General features: G+C 43.6%; 1 protein-coding gene and 1 long non-coding RNA gene across 2 annotated transcripts in view; one reads left to right on the top strand and one right to left on the bottom strand.

The window, feature by feature from the left end:
* The window catches only part of LOC134470931 (uncharacterized), a 48,991-nt gene extending 31,369 nt beyond the window's left edge, over window positions 1-17,622 (bottom strand). Inside the window, exon 1 of the long non-coding RNA XR_010040196.1 lies at window positions 17,516-17,622. This is a non-coding gene — a long non-coding RNA (uncharacterized LOC134470931). The remainder of the gene's footprint in view (window positions 1-17,515) is intronic.
* A 65-nt stretch (window positions 17,623-17,687) lies between these two features.
* The window catches only part of Caprin1 (cell cycle associated protein 1), a 41,877-nt gene continuing 40,026 nt past the window's right edge, over window positions 17,688-19,538 (top strand). The window contains exons 1-2 of the mRNA XM_063227760.1: window positions 17,688-17,866; window positions 18,417-18,626. Of these exons, the coding sequence (XP_063083830.1) occupies window positions 18,417-18,626 (210 nt within the window). The 5' untranslated portion in view covers window positions 17,688-17,866. The remainder of the gene's footprint in view (window positions 17,867-18,416; window positions 18,627-19,538) is intronic.

The raw sequence follows: 19,538 nt of genomic DNA on the forward strand, positions 1-19,538 counted from the left end.
AGACTGCAAAAGCTGTGTGTCCTTCCTCTACACTTGCCGCCCTTATGTACATATCACAGCTCACAAAGTAGGGGTTCTGGGCGTGGATCAGGAAAACTGTTAATGAGGAAGACCTTTGTTTTCCTTAGGAGAGGACAGAGCAGTCTAGCAGTAATTAACCCCTGTTAGCTTATTTTAGCATCACATCTGTTATTTGTAGAGGGAAACAATGGTTTAACATATCAATTAGGTTAGGTTTTACAGTTCTTTACAGAGGAGAGCATTGATTAACATATTAGGTCACCCAGGGGAAAAGAAACACACATATAGAACAGTGGGCCACATTATAGGTATTTTGGTATAATATAAATATGACAAAGCTCTTTTTGCTAGTGTACAACAGATCTAGAGGTGTGTGATGCTGGGTTTAAGGATGTCATGTTGGGATTGATTCATAGTTCAATGCCAAGATTAAGGGTGCCCTGCCCTGGTGTGAGGGATACCTGCTCTGAGGGCCTGGGTAGAATATAAGGGACAGAAAAAGGATTACTGTTGTTACTTGCTTTTTTTGCTACTTTGCTGCCTTCTGCCCACCATGCACTGTTTTTCCTCTGTGATGCTTGTCTGCCATGCCATCCTACCCTGGAGCCAACCAACTATGAACAGAAATCTCTGCAAACTGTGACCTAAATAAACCTTTCCTCCTTTAACTTCTGCTGTTGGGTATTTTATCTCAGCAACAAGAAAAGTAACTAAGACAGGGGGACATCTAGATATAAAATATCCCACTCTTGCATGTCTTGTAGGAATAGAAAGTGGTACCGATAGTTTAGAAAAGACTTTGACAGTTGCTCAAAATGTTAGTTATCTTGTAACCTAGTGATTTTACTCTAAATATATATCCAGAGAACTGAAAATATATTCACACAAACATCTGCACATGAATGTACTATTTGTAGTAATTAAAAGGGGAATACCTATTGGCTGAAAAAGGGTCAATGGATTGCCGCATATCCATACAATAGCCTTTTAGCCATAAAAAGGAACATGAGTGCAACATGAGTGAGTCTTAAAAATCCTGTAAATGCAGTCAACAAGCAAGACACAAAAGTTTACATATTGTGTTGTTCCTGATTGAGTGTTTTTTTGGCACTCAAACTGAAATAGTACAGAGAAAATGACAGTTAAGGAGACAAAGGAAGAAGCCTTAATGTAGGCATGGGAGAGCTTCCCAGGGCAGAGGGTACAGAGGCTCTCAGACAAGAATAAAGAAGTAGGACTACGGCTATCAGTTTTGGCTTGGGGAGGAGTTTGGGAGGTTAATGACATATTAACCTCTGATTTGAAGGAGCATCTGCCTGTGTAACACAGGAGCTGAAAGATTTACTGGGGGATGGAGGTTGAGGCTTGGTGGTTGTAGAGTCTTGGGATTGGAAATGGTTTAACACAGCGCAAAAAGGGGATGGGAGGTTTATCTCTGGAATGAGAAGGAGAACGCATAAGTTACTCTTGGAGAAATAAGTTGTTTCTCTGAGTCCAGTACCAACTTAGGAGGAGGTAGTTAAACCCCAGACTATCAGAATCTATCAGTTCCATTTATAATTTCACAAGCATGAGTAAATCCATAGAGACAGAAAATACATTACTGAGATCCAGGGCTGGGGAAAGGGTAAATGGGGAGTGATAGCTCATGGAAGATATGGTACTTTTGGAGATAATAAAAAATATACGAATGTAATGGTAATCTTTGCTTTATCCTCCAAATATACTGGAAATACTGAATTGTACACTTTTGAGTTGAATTTTATGATGTATAAATTAGATCCCAATATACAATGTGCTGTGAATTTTACTTTTTGCACAAATCTGAATTATTTGCAATGAACTTATATTACTCTTGCAATTTTTAAGAAATAAAGGTTTAAAGAAATAATCACAATTATTTTTCCTGTGAAAAGATATAAAAATGGCTCAGTCAGCTTGGCTCTTCCACACCCTTGCTGAGTCAAACACCCCCCACCCCCCACCCCCGTTCTCCCTTACTCTAATCTCTCTTTCACCATTCTGTTTGCGTCCTTTGCTCAGCACGTGTCTTTCAACATGCTGTCTGCCATCTTGGAAGCCCTTTGCTTCTTCCTGAATCAGCAGATAAGTCTGTCATCCTTCCCTGCGTGTCTGGTGGTTGTCAAGCTGCACTCGACAGGCTGCACAGCACTCTCTTGGAAGGCTGTGGGGCGAATACCATGAAAAAAAAAAAAAAGAAACCTGTGTTTAACTCTTCTCTCGGCACCTCATACTGGGGAAATGCTAGACATTCTTATTCCCCAAAGTCAAAGAATGAATTCTAAGATACAATGGAGTTTAAGAGTTGGAACATTTACTGGAGAAAAGTAATAGGAAATAGGAATAGCTCCTGAGAGACAGGAGGGGTCCCCAAATGGTTGATCAACTAATAAGACTGCAAGTGTATCACTGAGGTAATATTGACCCAATGGTAGAAAGTACCTAAGAGACATCATTAACCTTGGTCGATAATCTATAAAGTCTTGGACTTGACTTTAGTTTTAGCAGTCTTAGTAGCTGGCAGACGATGGCCCATCCTAATGAGGTAATGGAAAGTCTCAGACGGGTGATATCAATAACCCTAAACCTCCATTCATCCCTTAGGAAAGTGTGTAAAGCCAGTGATTGTGACTTTAATCTTCAGGTATTCCTCCAGCCATGGTCCTGACGGATTCTCATCTTTTGCACTGACTCCCCGAGAGCCCAGCCCTGTCTGGCTACCTACTACATTTCTATATAACTTACTCTTCAGTTGTTAATAACCTTTGTTTTTTATTTTGAGGGACCAAGAATTTATATTCTCCTATTCACCAAATTACTAAGCAAGAAAACACATGTTATGGAAAGAGATAGGTCCTATGTTTTGGTGGGTTTTGGGTTTTGATTTTTATCCTTATATAGATTTCTCAAGGATGTTCATTTGTGAGGAGAGGGGTGTATAAGCCCCAGCACACCAGGTCTCATCCTTGATGCAGTCAAACTGGGCAAGGACCACTAACGCCAAAATCACTTCTGGTTCTTATTAAAATGAAGATTTCTGGACTCCATGGCAGACATTGTATCTACAGCCTAGAATCTGAGAACTGGATTGTGCATTCTAAAACATTCTAAACATTCTAACTCCCCTCTGAACATCCAAGTGTGTGATTTTTTGCTTCATAGAAATAGACAACTCATTTACACAAAAATAAGTGCCATTTTTCCCCCTTATCCAGGTGTGGTGGCATACACTTGTAATCCCAGCACTGAGGAGGCTGAGGCAGGAGGATTGTTGTGAATTCTAGGCCAGTCTGAGTTACACAGTGAGTCAAGTCCAGCCTAAACTAACAGTGAGACCCTGACTCAAAAAAATTATTTTTGATTATCAAAGCAATTTAAAATTTAAAGATCAGCAATATAAGTGTGACTACATTAAAGCCGTTCACTGTTATTGTCTCCCACAGTAGTTATGCACAGATTTAAAGGACTAAATGTGGCTGCCAGGCAAGGTGGCACACTGGGAATGCTGAGGCAGGAGGGTCACCATGAGTTCAAGGGTTGCCTCAACCACATAGCAAGACTTTGTCTCAAAAACAAAAAGAATATGCAATGCAAAACATAAACACATACCCCTCACAGGGTTGGAGGAGGAGGAGAGCGAGGAAGAGAAGGAAGATAAAGGAGGAGGAGGAGGAAGTAGAGGAAGAGGAGGAGGAGAAACAGGTGAAGTTTGCAAAGTTTAAGGTTTCCCTGCAATAGGAATGAGACCAGATGGGGATTGTTATAGATAGATAAGTATTAGGTAGAAATATAGTGGGACCTTAAGGGAGTTAGTGCAAAAGATGAGAATCCATCAGGACTGTGGCTGGAGGCACAACTGAAGATTAAAGTCACAATGGCTGGTTTTACACACTTCCCTAAAGGATGAATGGAGGTTTAGGATTATCGATGCTTGGTCCTCCTATGTGAGAGACAAACAAAGGAGAGAGAACAGAGAAAAAAAGAGAAAAGAGGCCTTTATTGTGGGCCTGATGGCTGCCAAAGAGACACAAGCACCCTCTGAGGTGCACAAAGAAAATTGCGTGCTTTTATTTGGTTGGGGGTGGAGCTGATTGGGGGAGCCATGGTTCAGGTTTGCGAGAAGAAAGGAAGTCAGTGCTGAAAGGAAGCGCTGTCCAGAGACGTGTTGACTTGGAAGACCACACATGGGAAAAACCCATCAATTGGTAGCATCCTTTTGAGATTTCCCATTCTCTCATTAGAGTAGGCCTTCCTCTCCCACCTACTAACACTAAAACTAAGAGTACTAAGGCTTAAAGACAAGGCCAAGACTATAGATTATCGATTAAGGTTAATGATGTCACTCATGTACCACTGGATCAGTATTACCTCAGCGACTATAGTTGCAATCTTATAGATCATAATTTTGGCCCAGTTGTACCCACCTCATGATTTTGCTCTATAAAACTTCCTTTGAGAGGTGGATTCTTTGGGAACCCGTTTAGGACCCCTGGTGTCTCTCAAAAAACCAAAAAAAATTTAATCAGGAGCTGGGGATTTAGCTCAGTGGCATAAGCGCCTGCCCTGCAAGCAGGCAGTCGTGAGTTCGATCCCTGGTACCGATAAAAAGGAAAAAGACAAAAAAAAAAGAAAAATTTTATCAGTTAAAAAAATTGTGGAGCAGTTAACTGTCTCCTTGAAGGTATGTATTTTCCTCAGTGCTTGTTTACAGAGAGTTCCATGTAGTTATGGAAATGATACATATTACATATGCTGTGCTGAAATGGATCATGCCTCCTCTGCCAAGGTGTAAGATAATGATCTGATCCTAGTTCCATGTTTATTTAGAGACTTACTTTGTAGTCTAGGCTGGCCTTGAATTTACTGTGTAGCCTAGGCTGGCCTTGAACTCAGGCCTTGAACTCAGGAGATGTTGCTGCCTTTGCTTCCCAAGTGCTAGGATTACAGGTGTGTGTCACTATACCTGGATATTGTTCCACTTTATATTCTTTCACACATTATTTCTAGGAGCACTTATTTTTGGTCTGAATATTTTCACTAGTAAAGCTGAATCAAACATTTATGGTCTGCATCAAGGATGAGAACTTACATGTTGGGGCTTATAGACTTCATTTCCTTGCAAATGCTATCCATGAGAAATCCATACCAGGAGAAAAATATAAACAAAAACACACAAAACATAGGCCCTATTTCTTTCTACAGCATGTATTCATGTCTTTAATGATTTAGTGCTTAGGAGAACTTAATTTCTTAAAATGGAATGTGAATGTAAACATTAGCATTATTGGCATTTTGGTCTGAATAATTGTCATTTCATGAATTATAGGGTATTTAAGCACATCTGTGACCTCTATTGTATGCATCATTACTGCTTCAAATTGTGACAGTGAAAATACTTGTAGACATTGTCAAATGTTTCTGAGGAGCAAAATCAGCACAGATTGAAAACCACTGAAGTAGAACAAGAAGTTACTATGGCTTAGCGGCACATGTCTGCAATGCTAGCACTCAGGATGCTAAGGCATGAGGATTGCTTGAGTTCAAGGCCAGCCTGAGCTCCATAGTGAGTTTAAAACCAAACTGAACTGCATAGTCAGACCCTACATTCAAACACACACACAGACACACAGACACAGACACACACACAGACACACACACACACACACACACACACACACACACACACAACTGAGCCGGGCATGATTGGCATATGCTTGTAATCCCAGTATTCAGGAGGCTGAGGCAGGAGGATTGCTTGCATTCAAGGCCAGCCTGAGCTACATAGTGAGTTTAAGACCAGTCTGAATTATAGAGTGAAACCCTGCCTTCCCACCAGAAAAAAGGAAAAAACCAACCAAACACAAAAACAGACATGAAGTTAAAACAACATGAAACACACAAGTAACTCTATGGAAAATTTTATTGCTGTGGTCAAGTATTTTATCTACGATGTTGAACATATCACATAGCGTCTAACAATGCTCATTAAGAAATGATAAACCTGGCGTAGTGGTGCAAGCCTGTAATCCCAGCACTCAGGAGGCTGAATCAAGATCAGTGAGTTTGAGGTGAGCCTAAGCTACATAAGTAAGTTCAAAACCAGTCTGGTCTTCATAGTGAGACCTTGTCCCAAAACAAAAAGCAAAAAACAAACAAACAAAAAAAGGATTGTATTTTGTGAAAGCTGAAAATATTCTAACCTAATTATACCTCTACAATTAAGGAAGCCGTATTTTTAACTATCATTACAATTTAGAAGAGGTGGATATAAGAAAATCTGTATGAGACAGAATGCTGTATCAGTCCCTGAAACACAAAGTGAGAAAGCCAAGACATAGTATAAATCAATAATGACAAAATCAACACTACACTGATGTGTTTGTTAATGCATAGGAAGTATTTATTGGCAAAATATTTGTGCCAGACATGCTATTAAATAGAGATGAAAAAACAAAACAAAGCAACAAAAAATAGTTGCTGTCTTCCCTTGAAAAGCTCAGATGGGGGGCTGGGGATTTAGCTCAGCGGCATAAACACCTGCCTTGCAAGCAGGCAGTCGTGAGTTCGATCCCTGGTACCGATAAAAAGGAAAAAGACAAAAAAAGAAAAGAAAAGCTCAGATGGTTAAGTGGCTCACAGTTAACTAAATTGGCTAAATTATCATAAAAAGGCAGTACTGGAAAATTATGATAGAAATATCTACTGATAATTGGTAGTAAAATGACAAACAAATTTAAGAAACTTTAAGAGCTTTTAAGTTTGTGAGCAGCATGGTCATACTTTAGCCAGGTTTCTGTCAATCTGAAGCACTTCATGTACTTCAGATGAAAAACATTTCCCCTTCTTCTACAAATAAGCTTGGCATTAGCTTTTCTGGTGGTTTAAATTGAAGCAGTTGGATTATTTTGCCAAAATTATCAGGATAAGTCATTCAGTTACTTTTACTGGAGACTTCCCTATGTTGTGGTCCTAATGTCTTAAACAAGTACCTGTCAGTTTGGGAAAGGTTTCTTCGGTTTTTGTTTGTTTGTTTTTTTACTGGAAATTGAACTCAGGATCTGATGCTTCCCAAGCAGGTGCTGTGCTACTGAGTTAAATCCCCAGCCCAGGGAAAAGTTTGTTACTAAAACATAATGATGTGTTGTATAACTTTAGTACCTTGGTTTGGAAACTCAACTTGGAAAGTGTCCTCCAAGCATAGACATAGTCTCTTGGGAAGAACCTTAGAATTTCCTACTTCTTCAGTAATAAAATGACTCTGTTTCTGTATGACTTTGGATTAGGGAAAAAAAAACTGTAGCATGACAATAATATAGTAGAATATCACATAAAAGTTTTTAGTCCTAATGGCCTGCGGGGGAAGAGAACAAGAAGTCACCAAGAAGCAAGCCCTCCCTGTGAACCAGGGCCATGTGCGGGCTCCTGGCAGAACAGCTGGACACCAGCCTTTTGTCATGAATCAGCACCATTCCCAGGCTGTGGGGGAAGAGAACAAGAAGTTGTCAAAAAGCAAGCCCTCCCTGTGAATCAGCACCATGCTTGGGCCACTGTGGGGAGAGCCAGATGCCAGCCCCCTGCCCCCATCATAGCCTATATCAGGCAGAACCTGCCCTTTGTCTGTAGAGAACTGGCCGCCACAGGCTTCCTTGTGGTGACTCCCTCCATGTCCTCCCTGCTTATTAAACTCTTACCTACTTGCCTCCTCTCTTTAATATTCTGTGCTGCTCTAGATTGAGTACAAATCATTTGATCAGTTGGTGCTGTGACTCCAGCGGTGTGGGGGGGGTGCTGTGTGTCTCCCGGGGTGGGGGGGTCTATCCCCTGGTATGAGGCCCACCAGCCTATGAACCTCTTCCTTTGTTTCCTTTATTCCTCTGCTGACTGAGGAAACCTCCACTTCACCATTCCTAGCCAACATCCAACACTGGCCTTCATCTCCAGGTACAAGGTGAGCCTCCCCTCTACTCTACTTTGGGGCGCCTGTCCCAAATCGTGGCCACGTCAGGACATCCTCTGCGTCCCTCTAGGACCTCTACATCCTTCGGAACTCCCACATACCTCCGCTGGTGATGACTAGAGAAGTCACTGTTGGGGCTACACCATTACTATGTCCTTTTTGGACCTCCCTGTGCCTTCTCTGGTGACAATCAGAGAAGTCATTGTTGGGACTACGCTACTATTGATTGTGCTTCACTGAAGGATGACGATTCTCCACTGATTCCCAGCCCTCCCAACCCCCCCCCCCACTTTCCTAATTGTAACACATGGATAATAATCAATCATTACCCAACAAAACTACTCCTCTGGGCTGCGCCTAGATACACTGGGGCTAAAACAAACTTTCAGGCCAAAGAGGCTAACATTTAAGAGATTTACGTAACTTTTACTACTGAAATGGCAAATTGGGGTAAATACCTTATGTCCAGTTGTGGGCACACCCTGACCTAATCCAAACCTGCAAGGCCTCCCAAATTCTTTGGACTCACTTCACAGGTCCTCCTTTATCAGCTTGCCACTGTGACTCTCTTTTTTGTTTCTCAGACCTGATAGATAAAATACCTCCTCATTTTTATATGCACATTTTCAGGCTGGATAGAGGCCTACATAATGGTAGATGTAGTTGCCAATACCTTACTCCGAGACATCATTCCTAGATTCGGACTCCCACAATACATATAATCTAATAATGGCCCAGGCTTAATCTCCCAGATTTTACAAGTGTCCTCTAGTCTTAACACCACTTGAAACTACACATGCCCTATCACCCACAATCCTCAGGAAAAATAGGGCAAATGGTCTCATAAAGGCATACCTGACTAAACTCATACTAGAACTATATCAACCATGGCCAGAACTCCTACCTCTAGCCCTCACTAAACTTGGAGCCTTCCCCAGATCACCCACTCAACTAAGCCCATTCAAGCTCATGTATGGCAGGCCCTTTGTTTTACAGAATGTACCCTCACCTGCTGAGCTTCCTCCTTTAGCTAATTATACCCAATTCTCTCAATTCTCGAACAACTTCTTCGCCAAATACAGACTTATGCTTCCCTCAACCCTCTGAGGGTAACACACTAGACCCTCCTTTATCTCCAGGAGTCCTAATCTATATTAAAACTCCTAAGCCCACAGGCTCAAGCTCAGCTCTGCAGCCAAGGTGGGACGGACCTCATCTGGTATATCTGGCAACTCCAACTGAGGTAAAGGTAGCAGGATTTCCACACTGGTTTCATGTCACCCAAACAAAGAGATACCGACCACCACTGGTAATCTTGTCTCTGAATATACTGACAGGCCCCTGTGGACCTCCCAATAAATAACCCCTACCTGCCTTCAGATCACTAGACTTAAAGACATATGCATTGTTATCCCATTTGGTTCTGGCTGCATACTCAGTCTTTACTTACCCACCAAGGCTATGAGCCTACTAAGAATAATTCTTACCATCTTCTTTACAGCTATAACCCTGTCTTTCGCATACATCAACTGCCTAACTAGATACTCCAAACTATAGCTACTGACACAACCATAGAAACTCCTTCAACATGAAGGCCACCTGGCTGGGATGTCTCCTTCTACCTCTGATATCTCATCCCCCCATCTATACTCAGCCCAACCAAAATTCTGTTCTTTTATCCTTACAACACACTAGACAGATGGCAAGCCACAGCCTGGAGTTCCAAAGATAATAGCCCAAACCAATTGGACTGAAGTAACTCCAAACCTCACGTTATGGGTCCAATGGATTGATGTATCTACCCCAGGCAAAGACATCGCAGTGAGACACATTCCAGGGACCTCCCAACTCAGGTTCATTACGTGTCCCGAAAACGTGCGCCAGGACTCCTGTTTTAACATCTACTGATATCACTGCCGTTACTGGGGCTGTCAAAGTATTGGTTCAAGTGGCCCAAAGGGATTTTACAAAAACAATGATAAATACATGAATGCCTCCTCTAATCCAAAGCCTGACAGATTCACATATGGATGGTTTGTTCACCATAAAAGACCCTCTCAAATTCCCAGCTGCTCAAAGATGGGGTTTTGCAATTCACATGCAGCCAACACGAGGGTTCTTAAATTCACACATTAATTGTTGGCTATGCCTGTCCTTTTCGGTAGTTATCTACATGGTTCAATCTGTAATATTCAGCTAATCAAATGTTAAATCAAACACAACCTCATATCCAGTTGCTGAGCCTTTTCAGATAGCTCCAAATCAGCCCAGGCACCCCAATCTTACCTGCATACAATTTACTCTGAGAGACCATACCACTACACCAACCCCCCTTCCTGATCTCTCTGAGCTATTTTTGGGGGGCCTAATGGCCTGGACCCACTATATCATCCTTAATCATCAAAGTCAGACTCTACAAACACATCCTCCCCAAACACCCGTTTCATTTGTGGCAATGGAGCACACTCCTACCTCCCCACATACTGGACAGGCACATGCACTGTTGGATTTTTAGGCCCACATGTCTCCCTCTTAACAGATAATAAAACTCACATACCAACAAACACTAAACACCACTCAAAACCACAGAGCCATACAGTTGGTTACAATATTGGCAGGTATTGGAGTCTTTGCGGCTATAGGAATGGGGGCAGGAGGATTGGGAACAAATCTCAACCACTATTCTATATTATCCCACGATCTAGAAAAGGCTAATAACATCAGTTTCCCAAAGCTTCAATTCACTACAAGACCAAATCAACTCGTTGGCAATGGTAGTCCTCCAGCAAGGCAGGGCACTCGATATCCTCACAGCAGAAAAAGCAGGACACTGTGCTATGCTGGGAGAAGAATGCTACTGCTTTGTCAACCAACCAGGTATAGTCAAAGAGCAGGTACAAAACCTCAAAAAACTAGCAGCTGATATACAAGGGAGGCGATATGTTCAGAAGCCACCTCTTGGTCTTCATGGTGGGATTCCCTAGGGTCCTGGGCTCCTGTTCTAATGCCCATTATGGGTCCCATAATTACCATAGCTTTTTTTTTTTTTTGCATTTTGCTCCCTGTGCCTTTAGGGTCCTCTCAAGATTTATGCAAGCCAGAATATAAGCGTTCACTACCAAAGTCCAACTACTGAGTGACATCACTACCTCACAAGCTTAGACAAAACGGATCCCTCAATTCCATTTCCTTCTCCATTAGGCCCCAACAAGGGCCCCTCTCAGCAGGAAACAGCCAGAGAGACTCCACAGTGGCCCCTAACACGAAAAAAATGGGAATGTTAGATCCCCCCCTGAGACACAGCACAATCATCATGGCAATGGTTCAAAGCTGTCCCATGATAATGCACACCTCCTTCTTCCCAGAAGCCCCTGTGGCTTCTCCCTCCCAAAAGTCTGCCAAAGCTCAGGAATGTAAAGGTTTACCCAAGCCCCTGCAGTCTCACACAATAAATCAGCTCACACCAGCCACCAGAGCCCTTCCCCCATCATAGCCTATATCAGGCAGAACCTGCCCTTTGTCTGTAGAGAGCTGGCCGCCACAGGCTTCCTTGTGGTGACTCCCTCCGTGTCCTCCATGCTTGTTAAACTCTTTTTTTATCTACTTGCTTCCTCTCTTTAATATTCTGTGTTGCTCTATATTTAGTACAAATCAATCAGTAACCATTTTGGATTTACTATTACCTTAATTTCAAGACCTTTATTGCATTCATTATTTCGTTTTTATTGGTACTATTCTATTTTGTTTGATTTTTACAATGTCTGAAGTTATCTGCAATTTGGAAGACAATAAGAGGCATTATGGTAGCCATTATTGATTTTCTATTGTTTTGAAGTCTTTTGTCATTTACACTGGTTTTGTTTTTTTTTTTGTCTTTTTCATTTTTATTGGTACCGGGGATTGAACTCACGACCGCCTGCTTGCAAGGCTTATGCTGCTGTGCTAAATCCCTAGCCCCTACACTGGCTTGTTTTGATTGGCTTTATTCTGTTTTATTTTTCTTGGTTTTATTCTCTTTAAAATAAAAAATGTTTTTAAGTCCAATCTCCATCAAGAAGGAGACTCATTTGACTTACTGAGATCATGGCTTTGGGCTGGTCAGGAAGTCAGCCTAAGGGATTATTTTGTCTTGTATTTACTGGTCTTCCTAGTCTTGCTGCTGCTGTTATAAATGTCAGAATAGGGGCTGGGGATTTAGCTCAGCGGCATAAGCACCTGCCTTGCAAGCAAGGAGTCGTGAGTTCGATCCCTGGTACTGATAAAAACGAAAAAGACAAAAAAAAAAAAATGTCAGAATATCAAGAGAATGGAATGGAGAAGGTTCATAGCAGTAGTTAAAGCAGCATAACTGTGCATGTTCACCAGGTGTTTTAGATTCACCCAGTTTCCTTCCAACTGAAAGAATATCAGCATTTGAGCCCCTTCTGATTGGGTGGGGTCATGTGACTAAGGCAGCCACTGCATGTTTACCTCTAAAGAGCATTTGACTGCTAGAGTTCTCTTCCCATACAGTACACTAGTCAGCTTCTCCATCAGCCTCAGTCTAATGACTGGCATGAAATGAGCAATCTACTGAATGGTGATTGATGTGTATCAGTTTTAAACCAAGAGTCTGCAATTTTTTTTTTTTTTTTGGTATGGCAGCCACCAGTCACAGGTGACTAACATTTATTTTTAATCAACTTTTATTGGTATACTTTAGATATAATGATCACGGTCACCATAGGGAATTTGTATCCATACATGATATAATTTCCTTTTTTCCCCATTCCCCTACCCCTCCTTCAACATTCCTCCCCTCCCCTGTGCATTTTTCTTTAAAGGAAGATAGTATTTTAGGTGCTGCACACTCTACCATCTAAGTTACAACCATTCAACTCTGCCGTAGTTATACAGGAAATACGTACTTGAGTACATATGATTGTGTTCCAGCAAAACTTTATTTATAAAAACAGATGAAAGGCCAGTTGGTCACAGGCCTGTAGTTCATTGATTGCTGTAAGTCACCTAACTTTTTTTTTTTAATGTTTTGAAACAGAGTCCGCCGTGTAGTCCAGACTAGTCTTGAACTCACTATGTAACCCAGAATGACCTCCAACTTGGTGATACCCCTGTCTCTTAATATCCTATCAATAAAGGGGAATGAAACTCACAACCTACTAGATGTTCAGTACGAGTTTGTGTTTCTAAAATTGAAGAATGAATTTTAGGAACAATGGAGGTTAAGGTTATAATTTACTTACTGAGAAAAAGAAAGCTGTCCAAGAGAGAAGCAGAGAGAGAAGACTGTCTTTTCTAGGGTCTTTGATAAAGCAAAACAATAAAGTAAGGTAGGTCCATCATGGGCGGGGGGAGCTCACAAGATAGTTAGGCATGAGGTGGGACAGAACTATGGCCAACCAGTAAGATTACGAGTATAATTGCTCAGGAAAGATTGATTAAATTGGGATCTAATTAGGAAAGCAACTCACGTAGCAAGGGGAAACAGGGCCTTTGCTCCTAGAGGGGTTAGATTAGTAGCACACGGCTTCCTCAAAGTGATTGAGGTACCTATTTAGAAATATCAATCCCTAATGTTTATACTTAGGGTGTAGTTGCATTTGGTTTTTTTTTTTTTTTTTTGGGTATCTGGCTCACAGCAGAGGCCTGTCTCCTACAAAGTTACAAGATATCTAGTCTCCTGCACTAGCTCCTTCAAGGACCTATCCCTGTCTGACTACAATATTTCAAACTAACTCAGCTGCCTATAACACTAGGACTATAAGAATGGGACAATGTATTTGTGCCAGATATTCTATTGCTTGAGGTCTTTCTTGATATCCTCTGGATTAGATGAATTCCCCAATGAGAATCTTTCTCATATGTGCTGATTCATGTATCCTGCTCTCCCTCAAAATGGTTTTTCCTTGACAAAAGCCTTATTTAGCTTCCAAGAGTGTTTACCGAAGTAAAGTAACTGCTACTAGTTAATATGCCAAGAAAAGGTATAAGGGGCTTTTCTTTGGCACACTTTATCAGACTATTTTCTTTTTAAAAATTTTTTTTTATTTGAAAGAGATTAAGACAAATGAGGACAGAACAAAGCAGATCAGAACTATGTAAGCAACACAGTACTTCACCACAAGACAACCTGATATTAACTACCATATTAGCTACCAATATTAGCTACCATAATGCCTCTTTCTTTGAAATAGTTGAGCATACCTTCACGTACAATAGTATCAGACCTAACAAAATACTATTAAACCGTTCAAGAGAATGAAAGTATTACAGGGCATTCAGAACCAAATACTAGAAAATAAACAATGGCTATTATCTAATTTTCCATAAAAATTTTGTTTATACTATCACACATATTAAAATCCAATAAGAACAGCATGATAGGGGGCTGGGGATTTAGCTCATCGGCATAAGCACCTGCCTTGCAAGCAGACGGTTGTGAGTTCGGTCCCCGGTACCGATAAAAACGAAAAAGACAAAAAAAAAAAAAAAAAAAAAAAAAAAAAAGAACAGCATGATAGAATCCACAGAAACAGAAGAACAAAAGCATGGTAGGACTTCAAAGCAAGATGATATTAAATCAGCAATGGCTGTCATAACGTCTTGTTTTCTTCAAAATAACTGTTCATACCATCATGCATAATAAAATCAAACGAAACAGAATAAAACTATTCCAACTAATGAAAACATTGTAAGGCTTCAAAGCAATGTAATGGGAAATCATGATTACCATAAAATCTTATGTACTCTTACCATTTCTTACACTAGGGAGACTATATGGGATTTATACATGTGAGTTTGATTTATTTCGCTTATGAGTATGGTCTCAAGTTGCATCCATTTATTAATAAATATCTCAATGAGGTCACTATTTATAGCTGAGTAGTACTCCATTGTATAAAAATACCACATCTTTTTTATCCATTCCTCAGTTGATGGACACTTAGGTTATTTCCAAGATCTGGTTATTACAAATTGTGCTGCTATAAACATGGATGCACATATATCACTGTGGTATGATGTTTTCAGTTCTTCTGGGAATATGCCTAAAAGTGGAATAGCTGGGTCAAATGGGACTTCCAATCAAGCTTTTTGAGGAATCTCCAGACTGACCTCCACAGTGGTTGCACCAGTCTACACTCCCACCGACAGTGCAGGAGAGTTCCTTTTTCCCCCACAGCATTTGTTGTTGGTAGTTTCTTGATCCTGGCTATTCTTTCTGGAGATGGAGCTCAGTGTTGTTTTAATTTGCATTTCTCTAATGACTGATGAACATTTTTTCATGTATTTATTTGCCATTTGTATTTCTTCATCTGAGAACTGTGTATTCATCTCAGATGTCCATTTTTGGACTGGGTCTTTGAATTTTGGGGGTCTGATTATTTTCAACTCAAGCCAAATTTATTAAGAGGTCTCTTTGTCCTTGGTTCTCATACTTTAGCATTAGAATTCCCTGGGGGCTTGTTAAAGCACCTAAGTGGTGGGTTCAACTACAGGAGCTACTGACTTTGTAGGTTTGAGGAGAATTTCTCTACCAAAGTATCTCATGTCTGTTTTCAAAGTGACTGTTCTGAGGAATCAAGCAGTGAATTTTCAAACTTTAATGTACATAGAAAGCTCCCAAAATCTTGTTAAAATGTGTATTAATTCAATAGATCTGGGTTGAGGGTTGAGGTAGTGGGGATAAGAGTACTGATTTTTGGGTGAATACACTTGGAGTTGTAAGCAGCTGAGCATTGCAATCTTTCTTTCTAGCCTCTAGGCCTTTAGGTATATTTGTTTATCATAATGCTAAGTATCGTTTAGGTGCTTAATCCTTGAAGGTCTACTTTCAGTTTCTCATATTTTTGTTCTTCATGTGGCAAGGTCTTGCTATGTAGTGCAGGCTGACCTTGATTCATTATGTAGTCTAGGCTCCTCTTGAACTCTCAGCAATCTTTCTGCCTCAGGCTTTTAAATACTGGGATGACAAGTGTGTGCCACCATGATGTGCCCCACTCCTGGTTTCAGCTTTTCTTCTTTTCTCATGATTTCTTTAATCTATGCAACGGCAAGCATGGTTAAAAGCATAGATTGAATATGAGACTAAGACTTCCTTCCATTTCACTCTGCATATGAGGTGGTCCTCATGGTGACTTACCAGGCCCTACAATGTTAGTCTTCTTTTATCCCCTGGTATCATCTCCTACTTTGGTCTTGTCACTGTCTCCTTGCTGATTCTTGAACCCACCAAACATACTTTATTGCAATTTTTTTTTTGAGACAAGGTCTCATTGTGTAGTTTATACTGGCCTTAAAACTCACTGTATAGACCAGGCTGGTCTCAAACCCATGGCAATCCTCCTGCCTCAGCCTCTTGAGTGCTGAGATTATATGCATGAGCTACCACACCCAGTTCACATACTTCATCTCAGATTTTGGTCCTTGGTATTCCCTCTACTGGAAAAATTCTTCCTTCAGGGTAACTGCTTGGCCTTCTTCCTAACTTCCTTCAGACCTGGCTCATATGTCACTCAATAAGGCTTTTTCCTAGCATCCTTTTTTTTTTCTCTTTATCATTTCATTCTCTGATTATTTTTCTCAGACTGTATGCTCCATAAAGACATTTTCCTTTGTTCACAATCTTTAGCAATAGAGAATCCCTAGAACACAGTCAGGTGCTAAATAAATATTTGAATGAATAGATAATAGACTTTGCAGCTAACTGGAATATCCCAAGGCCACAGGCTATTTTTCCTTCCCTGAGGATGCACTGTTGCCAGCAAGTATTACTCACTTCATTCCCCAGGAAACAGTGGGTTTGGTAGAAGCCTTTCTAAATCCCTTTGTCATGCAATTGAAATTACAAACTCATTATTTACTGTTGCCATATAGTATGTTGCGGAATGTTCTACTGGTTATATTCACTTTAATACATCTTCCTCTAGCACTTGGTTTATCATTTTCTGTTCCCTGTCCAAACCCACCCGCATCCCAAGTCTGGAACAATTCTCTTACTCAAAAATTTTTGTTTTGTATTTTATTAAACTTCCTCTCTGAAGTTTTACACAAATTAAAACAAAAGAGAAGGGCTAGTAATTCATAATAGGACTGCTGAACATACTTCTTAGGGTAGCTTAAAAATGATTTTTAATGCGAGCCCGGAGTTATAAGACTTCAAAAGCCACCAACCATGGTCATATCCTATTACGTTCTACTGAGAACGCCTCGGTTGCTGGGTGATTGTTTTATGGGTAAAGGCCAAGATGTCCTTTTTCAGAAGACCTTTTAGGGTGAGGGAGTTTGCTCGCTCTGCATACGAAGGAATTCTAGAAGCTGGGATCGCACCACCCACCACAGGAACCCTTACTCGCAGAAACCTCTCTCCCCCCTCCCCCGCCCCCCACCAAGTAAGGGATCTCCACCGGCAGTAGCTAGCTCCAGAGCCAGCTGCTTGACACCTATTGTCCCCATTTGGACGTCAAACAATTTTGCCAGAAGGACCCCGACTTCGACTTAGCTCATAACTAAAGGTACCATTGCTGCCGCTTCCAAAGACCATCGAGACTTGTGGCGAGGGGTTGCACCTCCCGGCGCGGGGGCTCAGGGCAGGCCGTGGGAGGCCGCCGGTGCGCCATTTCCGGCAGGCGTTCGCGCCGGGCAGCCCGAGCGACTCGAAGACCCAGTCGCCGGCGCTCCCGCCCCCCCCCCCCCCCCGCGCCCGGAGGGCTGGCTGGCTGGCTAAGTCCCTCCCGCTGCCGGCTTTCGCCTCACTAGGAGCGGCTCTCTGTGCAGCGGGGACAGGGTGCCCACGGAGCACACGACCCTGCCCGGAACGCAGCGCCACCCTTGCCCCCTCGCGATCTCCAGCGGCTCCGCGCGTGCACGGTGAGCGCCAACCGGGACCAAGGCGCCAGAAAGGGAAGAGGGCAGCTGCACCCGAGTGTCCTTTACCTTCTGATCGTCTGGAGTATCGCGCGGGGCTCGCTCAAGTCTTCCCCACCCCCCCCACCCCGGTCATTTCAATGCCCTTCTCCACCCGTGGACCCTGACATCTCGTTCCCCTTCCTCCCCTCTCCCCTTGGAGGGCGACTTGTCCCTCCCATCCCGGTGGGGATCGTTGCCCTGGCCGTTGGCGGCCGCTTTGCAAGGCTCCGCCCCCGGCACGAGCTCGGTGCCCCGGGGCGGGCTGGCTGGGCCCCGGCCGCGCGGGGGAGGGGACGGGAGGGCGGGGTAGGGGCCGGGCGCCCCGCTGGCGGGTCGCGCGCGCCCGCGTTCTCTTCCTGGCGGCGGCGGCGCGCGCGCGCCCCTCCTCCCCCCATCACTCGCGCAGGCTCCCGCCGCTGCGCGTTTTGTCCCGCGTCTCGCCCCGTCCGTCTCTTGACTGGCCGCTCTTGTCCTTCCTCCCGCTTTTTCTTCTTTCTCCTCGGTCTCAAAGATGCCCTCGGCCACCAGCCACAGTGGAAGCGGCAGCAAGTCGTCCGGACCGCCACCGCCGTCGGGGCCCTCCGGGAGTGAGGCGGGGGCCGGGGCAGCTGCGCCGGCTCCTCAGCACCCAGCATCCGGCACCGGTGCGGTTCAGACGGAGGCCATGAAGCAGATTCTCGGCGTGATAGACAAGAAACTTCGGAATCTGGAGAAGAAAAAGGTGCCTGGAGTTGGGAGGGGAGGGCTTGCGACGCTCCGCTTCGCTGGGTCCTGCGTCCCCGTGGCGGACAGGAGGTTGGTGCCCGGAAAGCGGGCTCCAGGGAGGCGCCTGTCACCTGACCCGACCAGCGCTGCCCCAGGCCTCTGTGACTCTCTTGTAGCGGGCCTGGCCTTAAGAGCTGTACGAGTAGATGTCCCAGGGTGGGGGTCTGTCGCCGGGACGCTAGGTCATCGAGGCCTCGTGCCTGTGACGGCAGGACTTGATGAAGTCCCGGGGCAGGGGGCTCGGGGAATCAACTGACTGCTTCGTGGAGTCGGGGTGGCCTGTGTCCTCCAGTCGTGGGACTAGCCGCTCGGTTACCGTGTACTCGAGGCCTGTCCCCTTTTTTACCTTGAAGAAGAGGTGTATTGAGAGTCTCACTAAAGTAGGATCGCCCCCGCCAGGCCCATTCCGAGTGGGTCTTTGCTTGCTGCCCCCCCTCCGATGGGGTCCCCTATGTTTCCCTCTTTGTTTCAATTGTCTAGGTGTGCCTGAGAGCCTCAGGCTGAGTCTGGTCGCAAGATGATTTTCTGCAGCGACTTTTTGCCCCTGGGGACTGAAGAGGGGCAGGGGGACAGCGGCGATCGAGGCTTGTGGGAAGCCGGGTCCGGGTTGGACGGGAGGCGGCTCTAGTCTGCGGGCACATGGAGAGCGTGTCTAACATGGCGGCGGCTGCAGGAGAGGGAAGCGCCGTACAGGAGCTGCATTGTGAGCACAAAGCGAAAGCAGCGGGGGAGGGCAGAGACCAGCGCCCGCCGACCGCCCTCCCTCGACCCCCCACCCCCGGAAAAACTGAGCCACACCCACTTTTTTGGGCTAGAATGTTTAGCCATACTGAGTCTTACGGTGGAGATGTAGGTTCAAGTCGGCCTT

The sequence above is a fragment of the Cavia porcellus genome, unplaced genomic scaffold, assembly GCF_034190915.1.
Source record: "Cavia porcellus strain 051 isolate PalLab524CR breed Dunkin Hartley unplaced genomic scaffold, mCavPor4.1 scaffold_17, whole genome shotgun sequence".
In the NCBI taxonomy this organism is placed as follows: domain Eukaryota; kingdom Metazoa; phylum Chordata; class Mammalia; order Rodentia; family Caviidae; genus Cavia; species Cavia porcellus.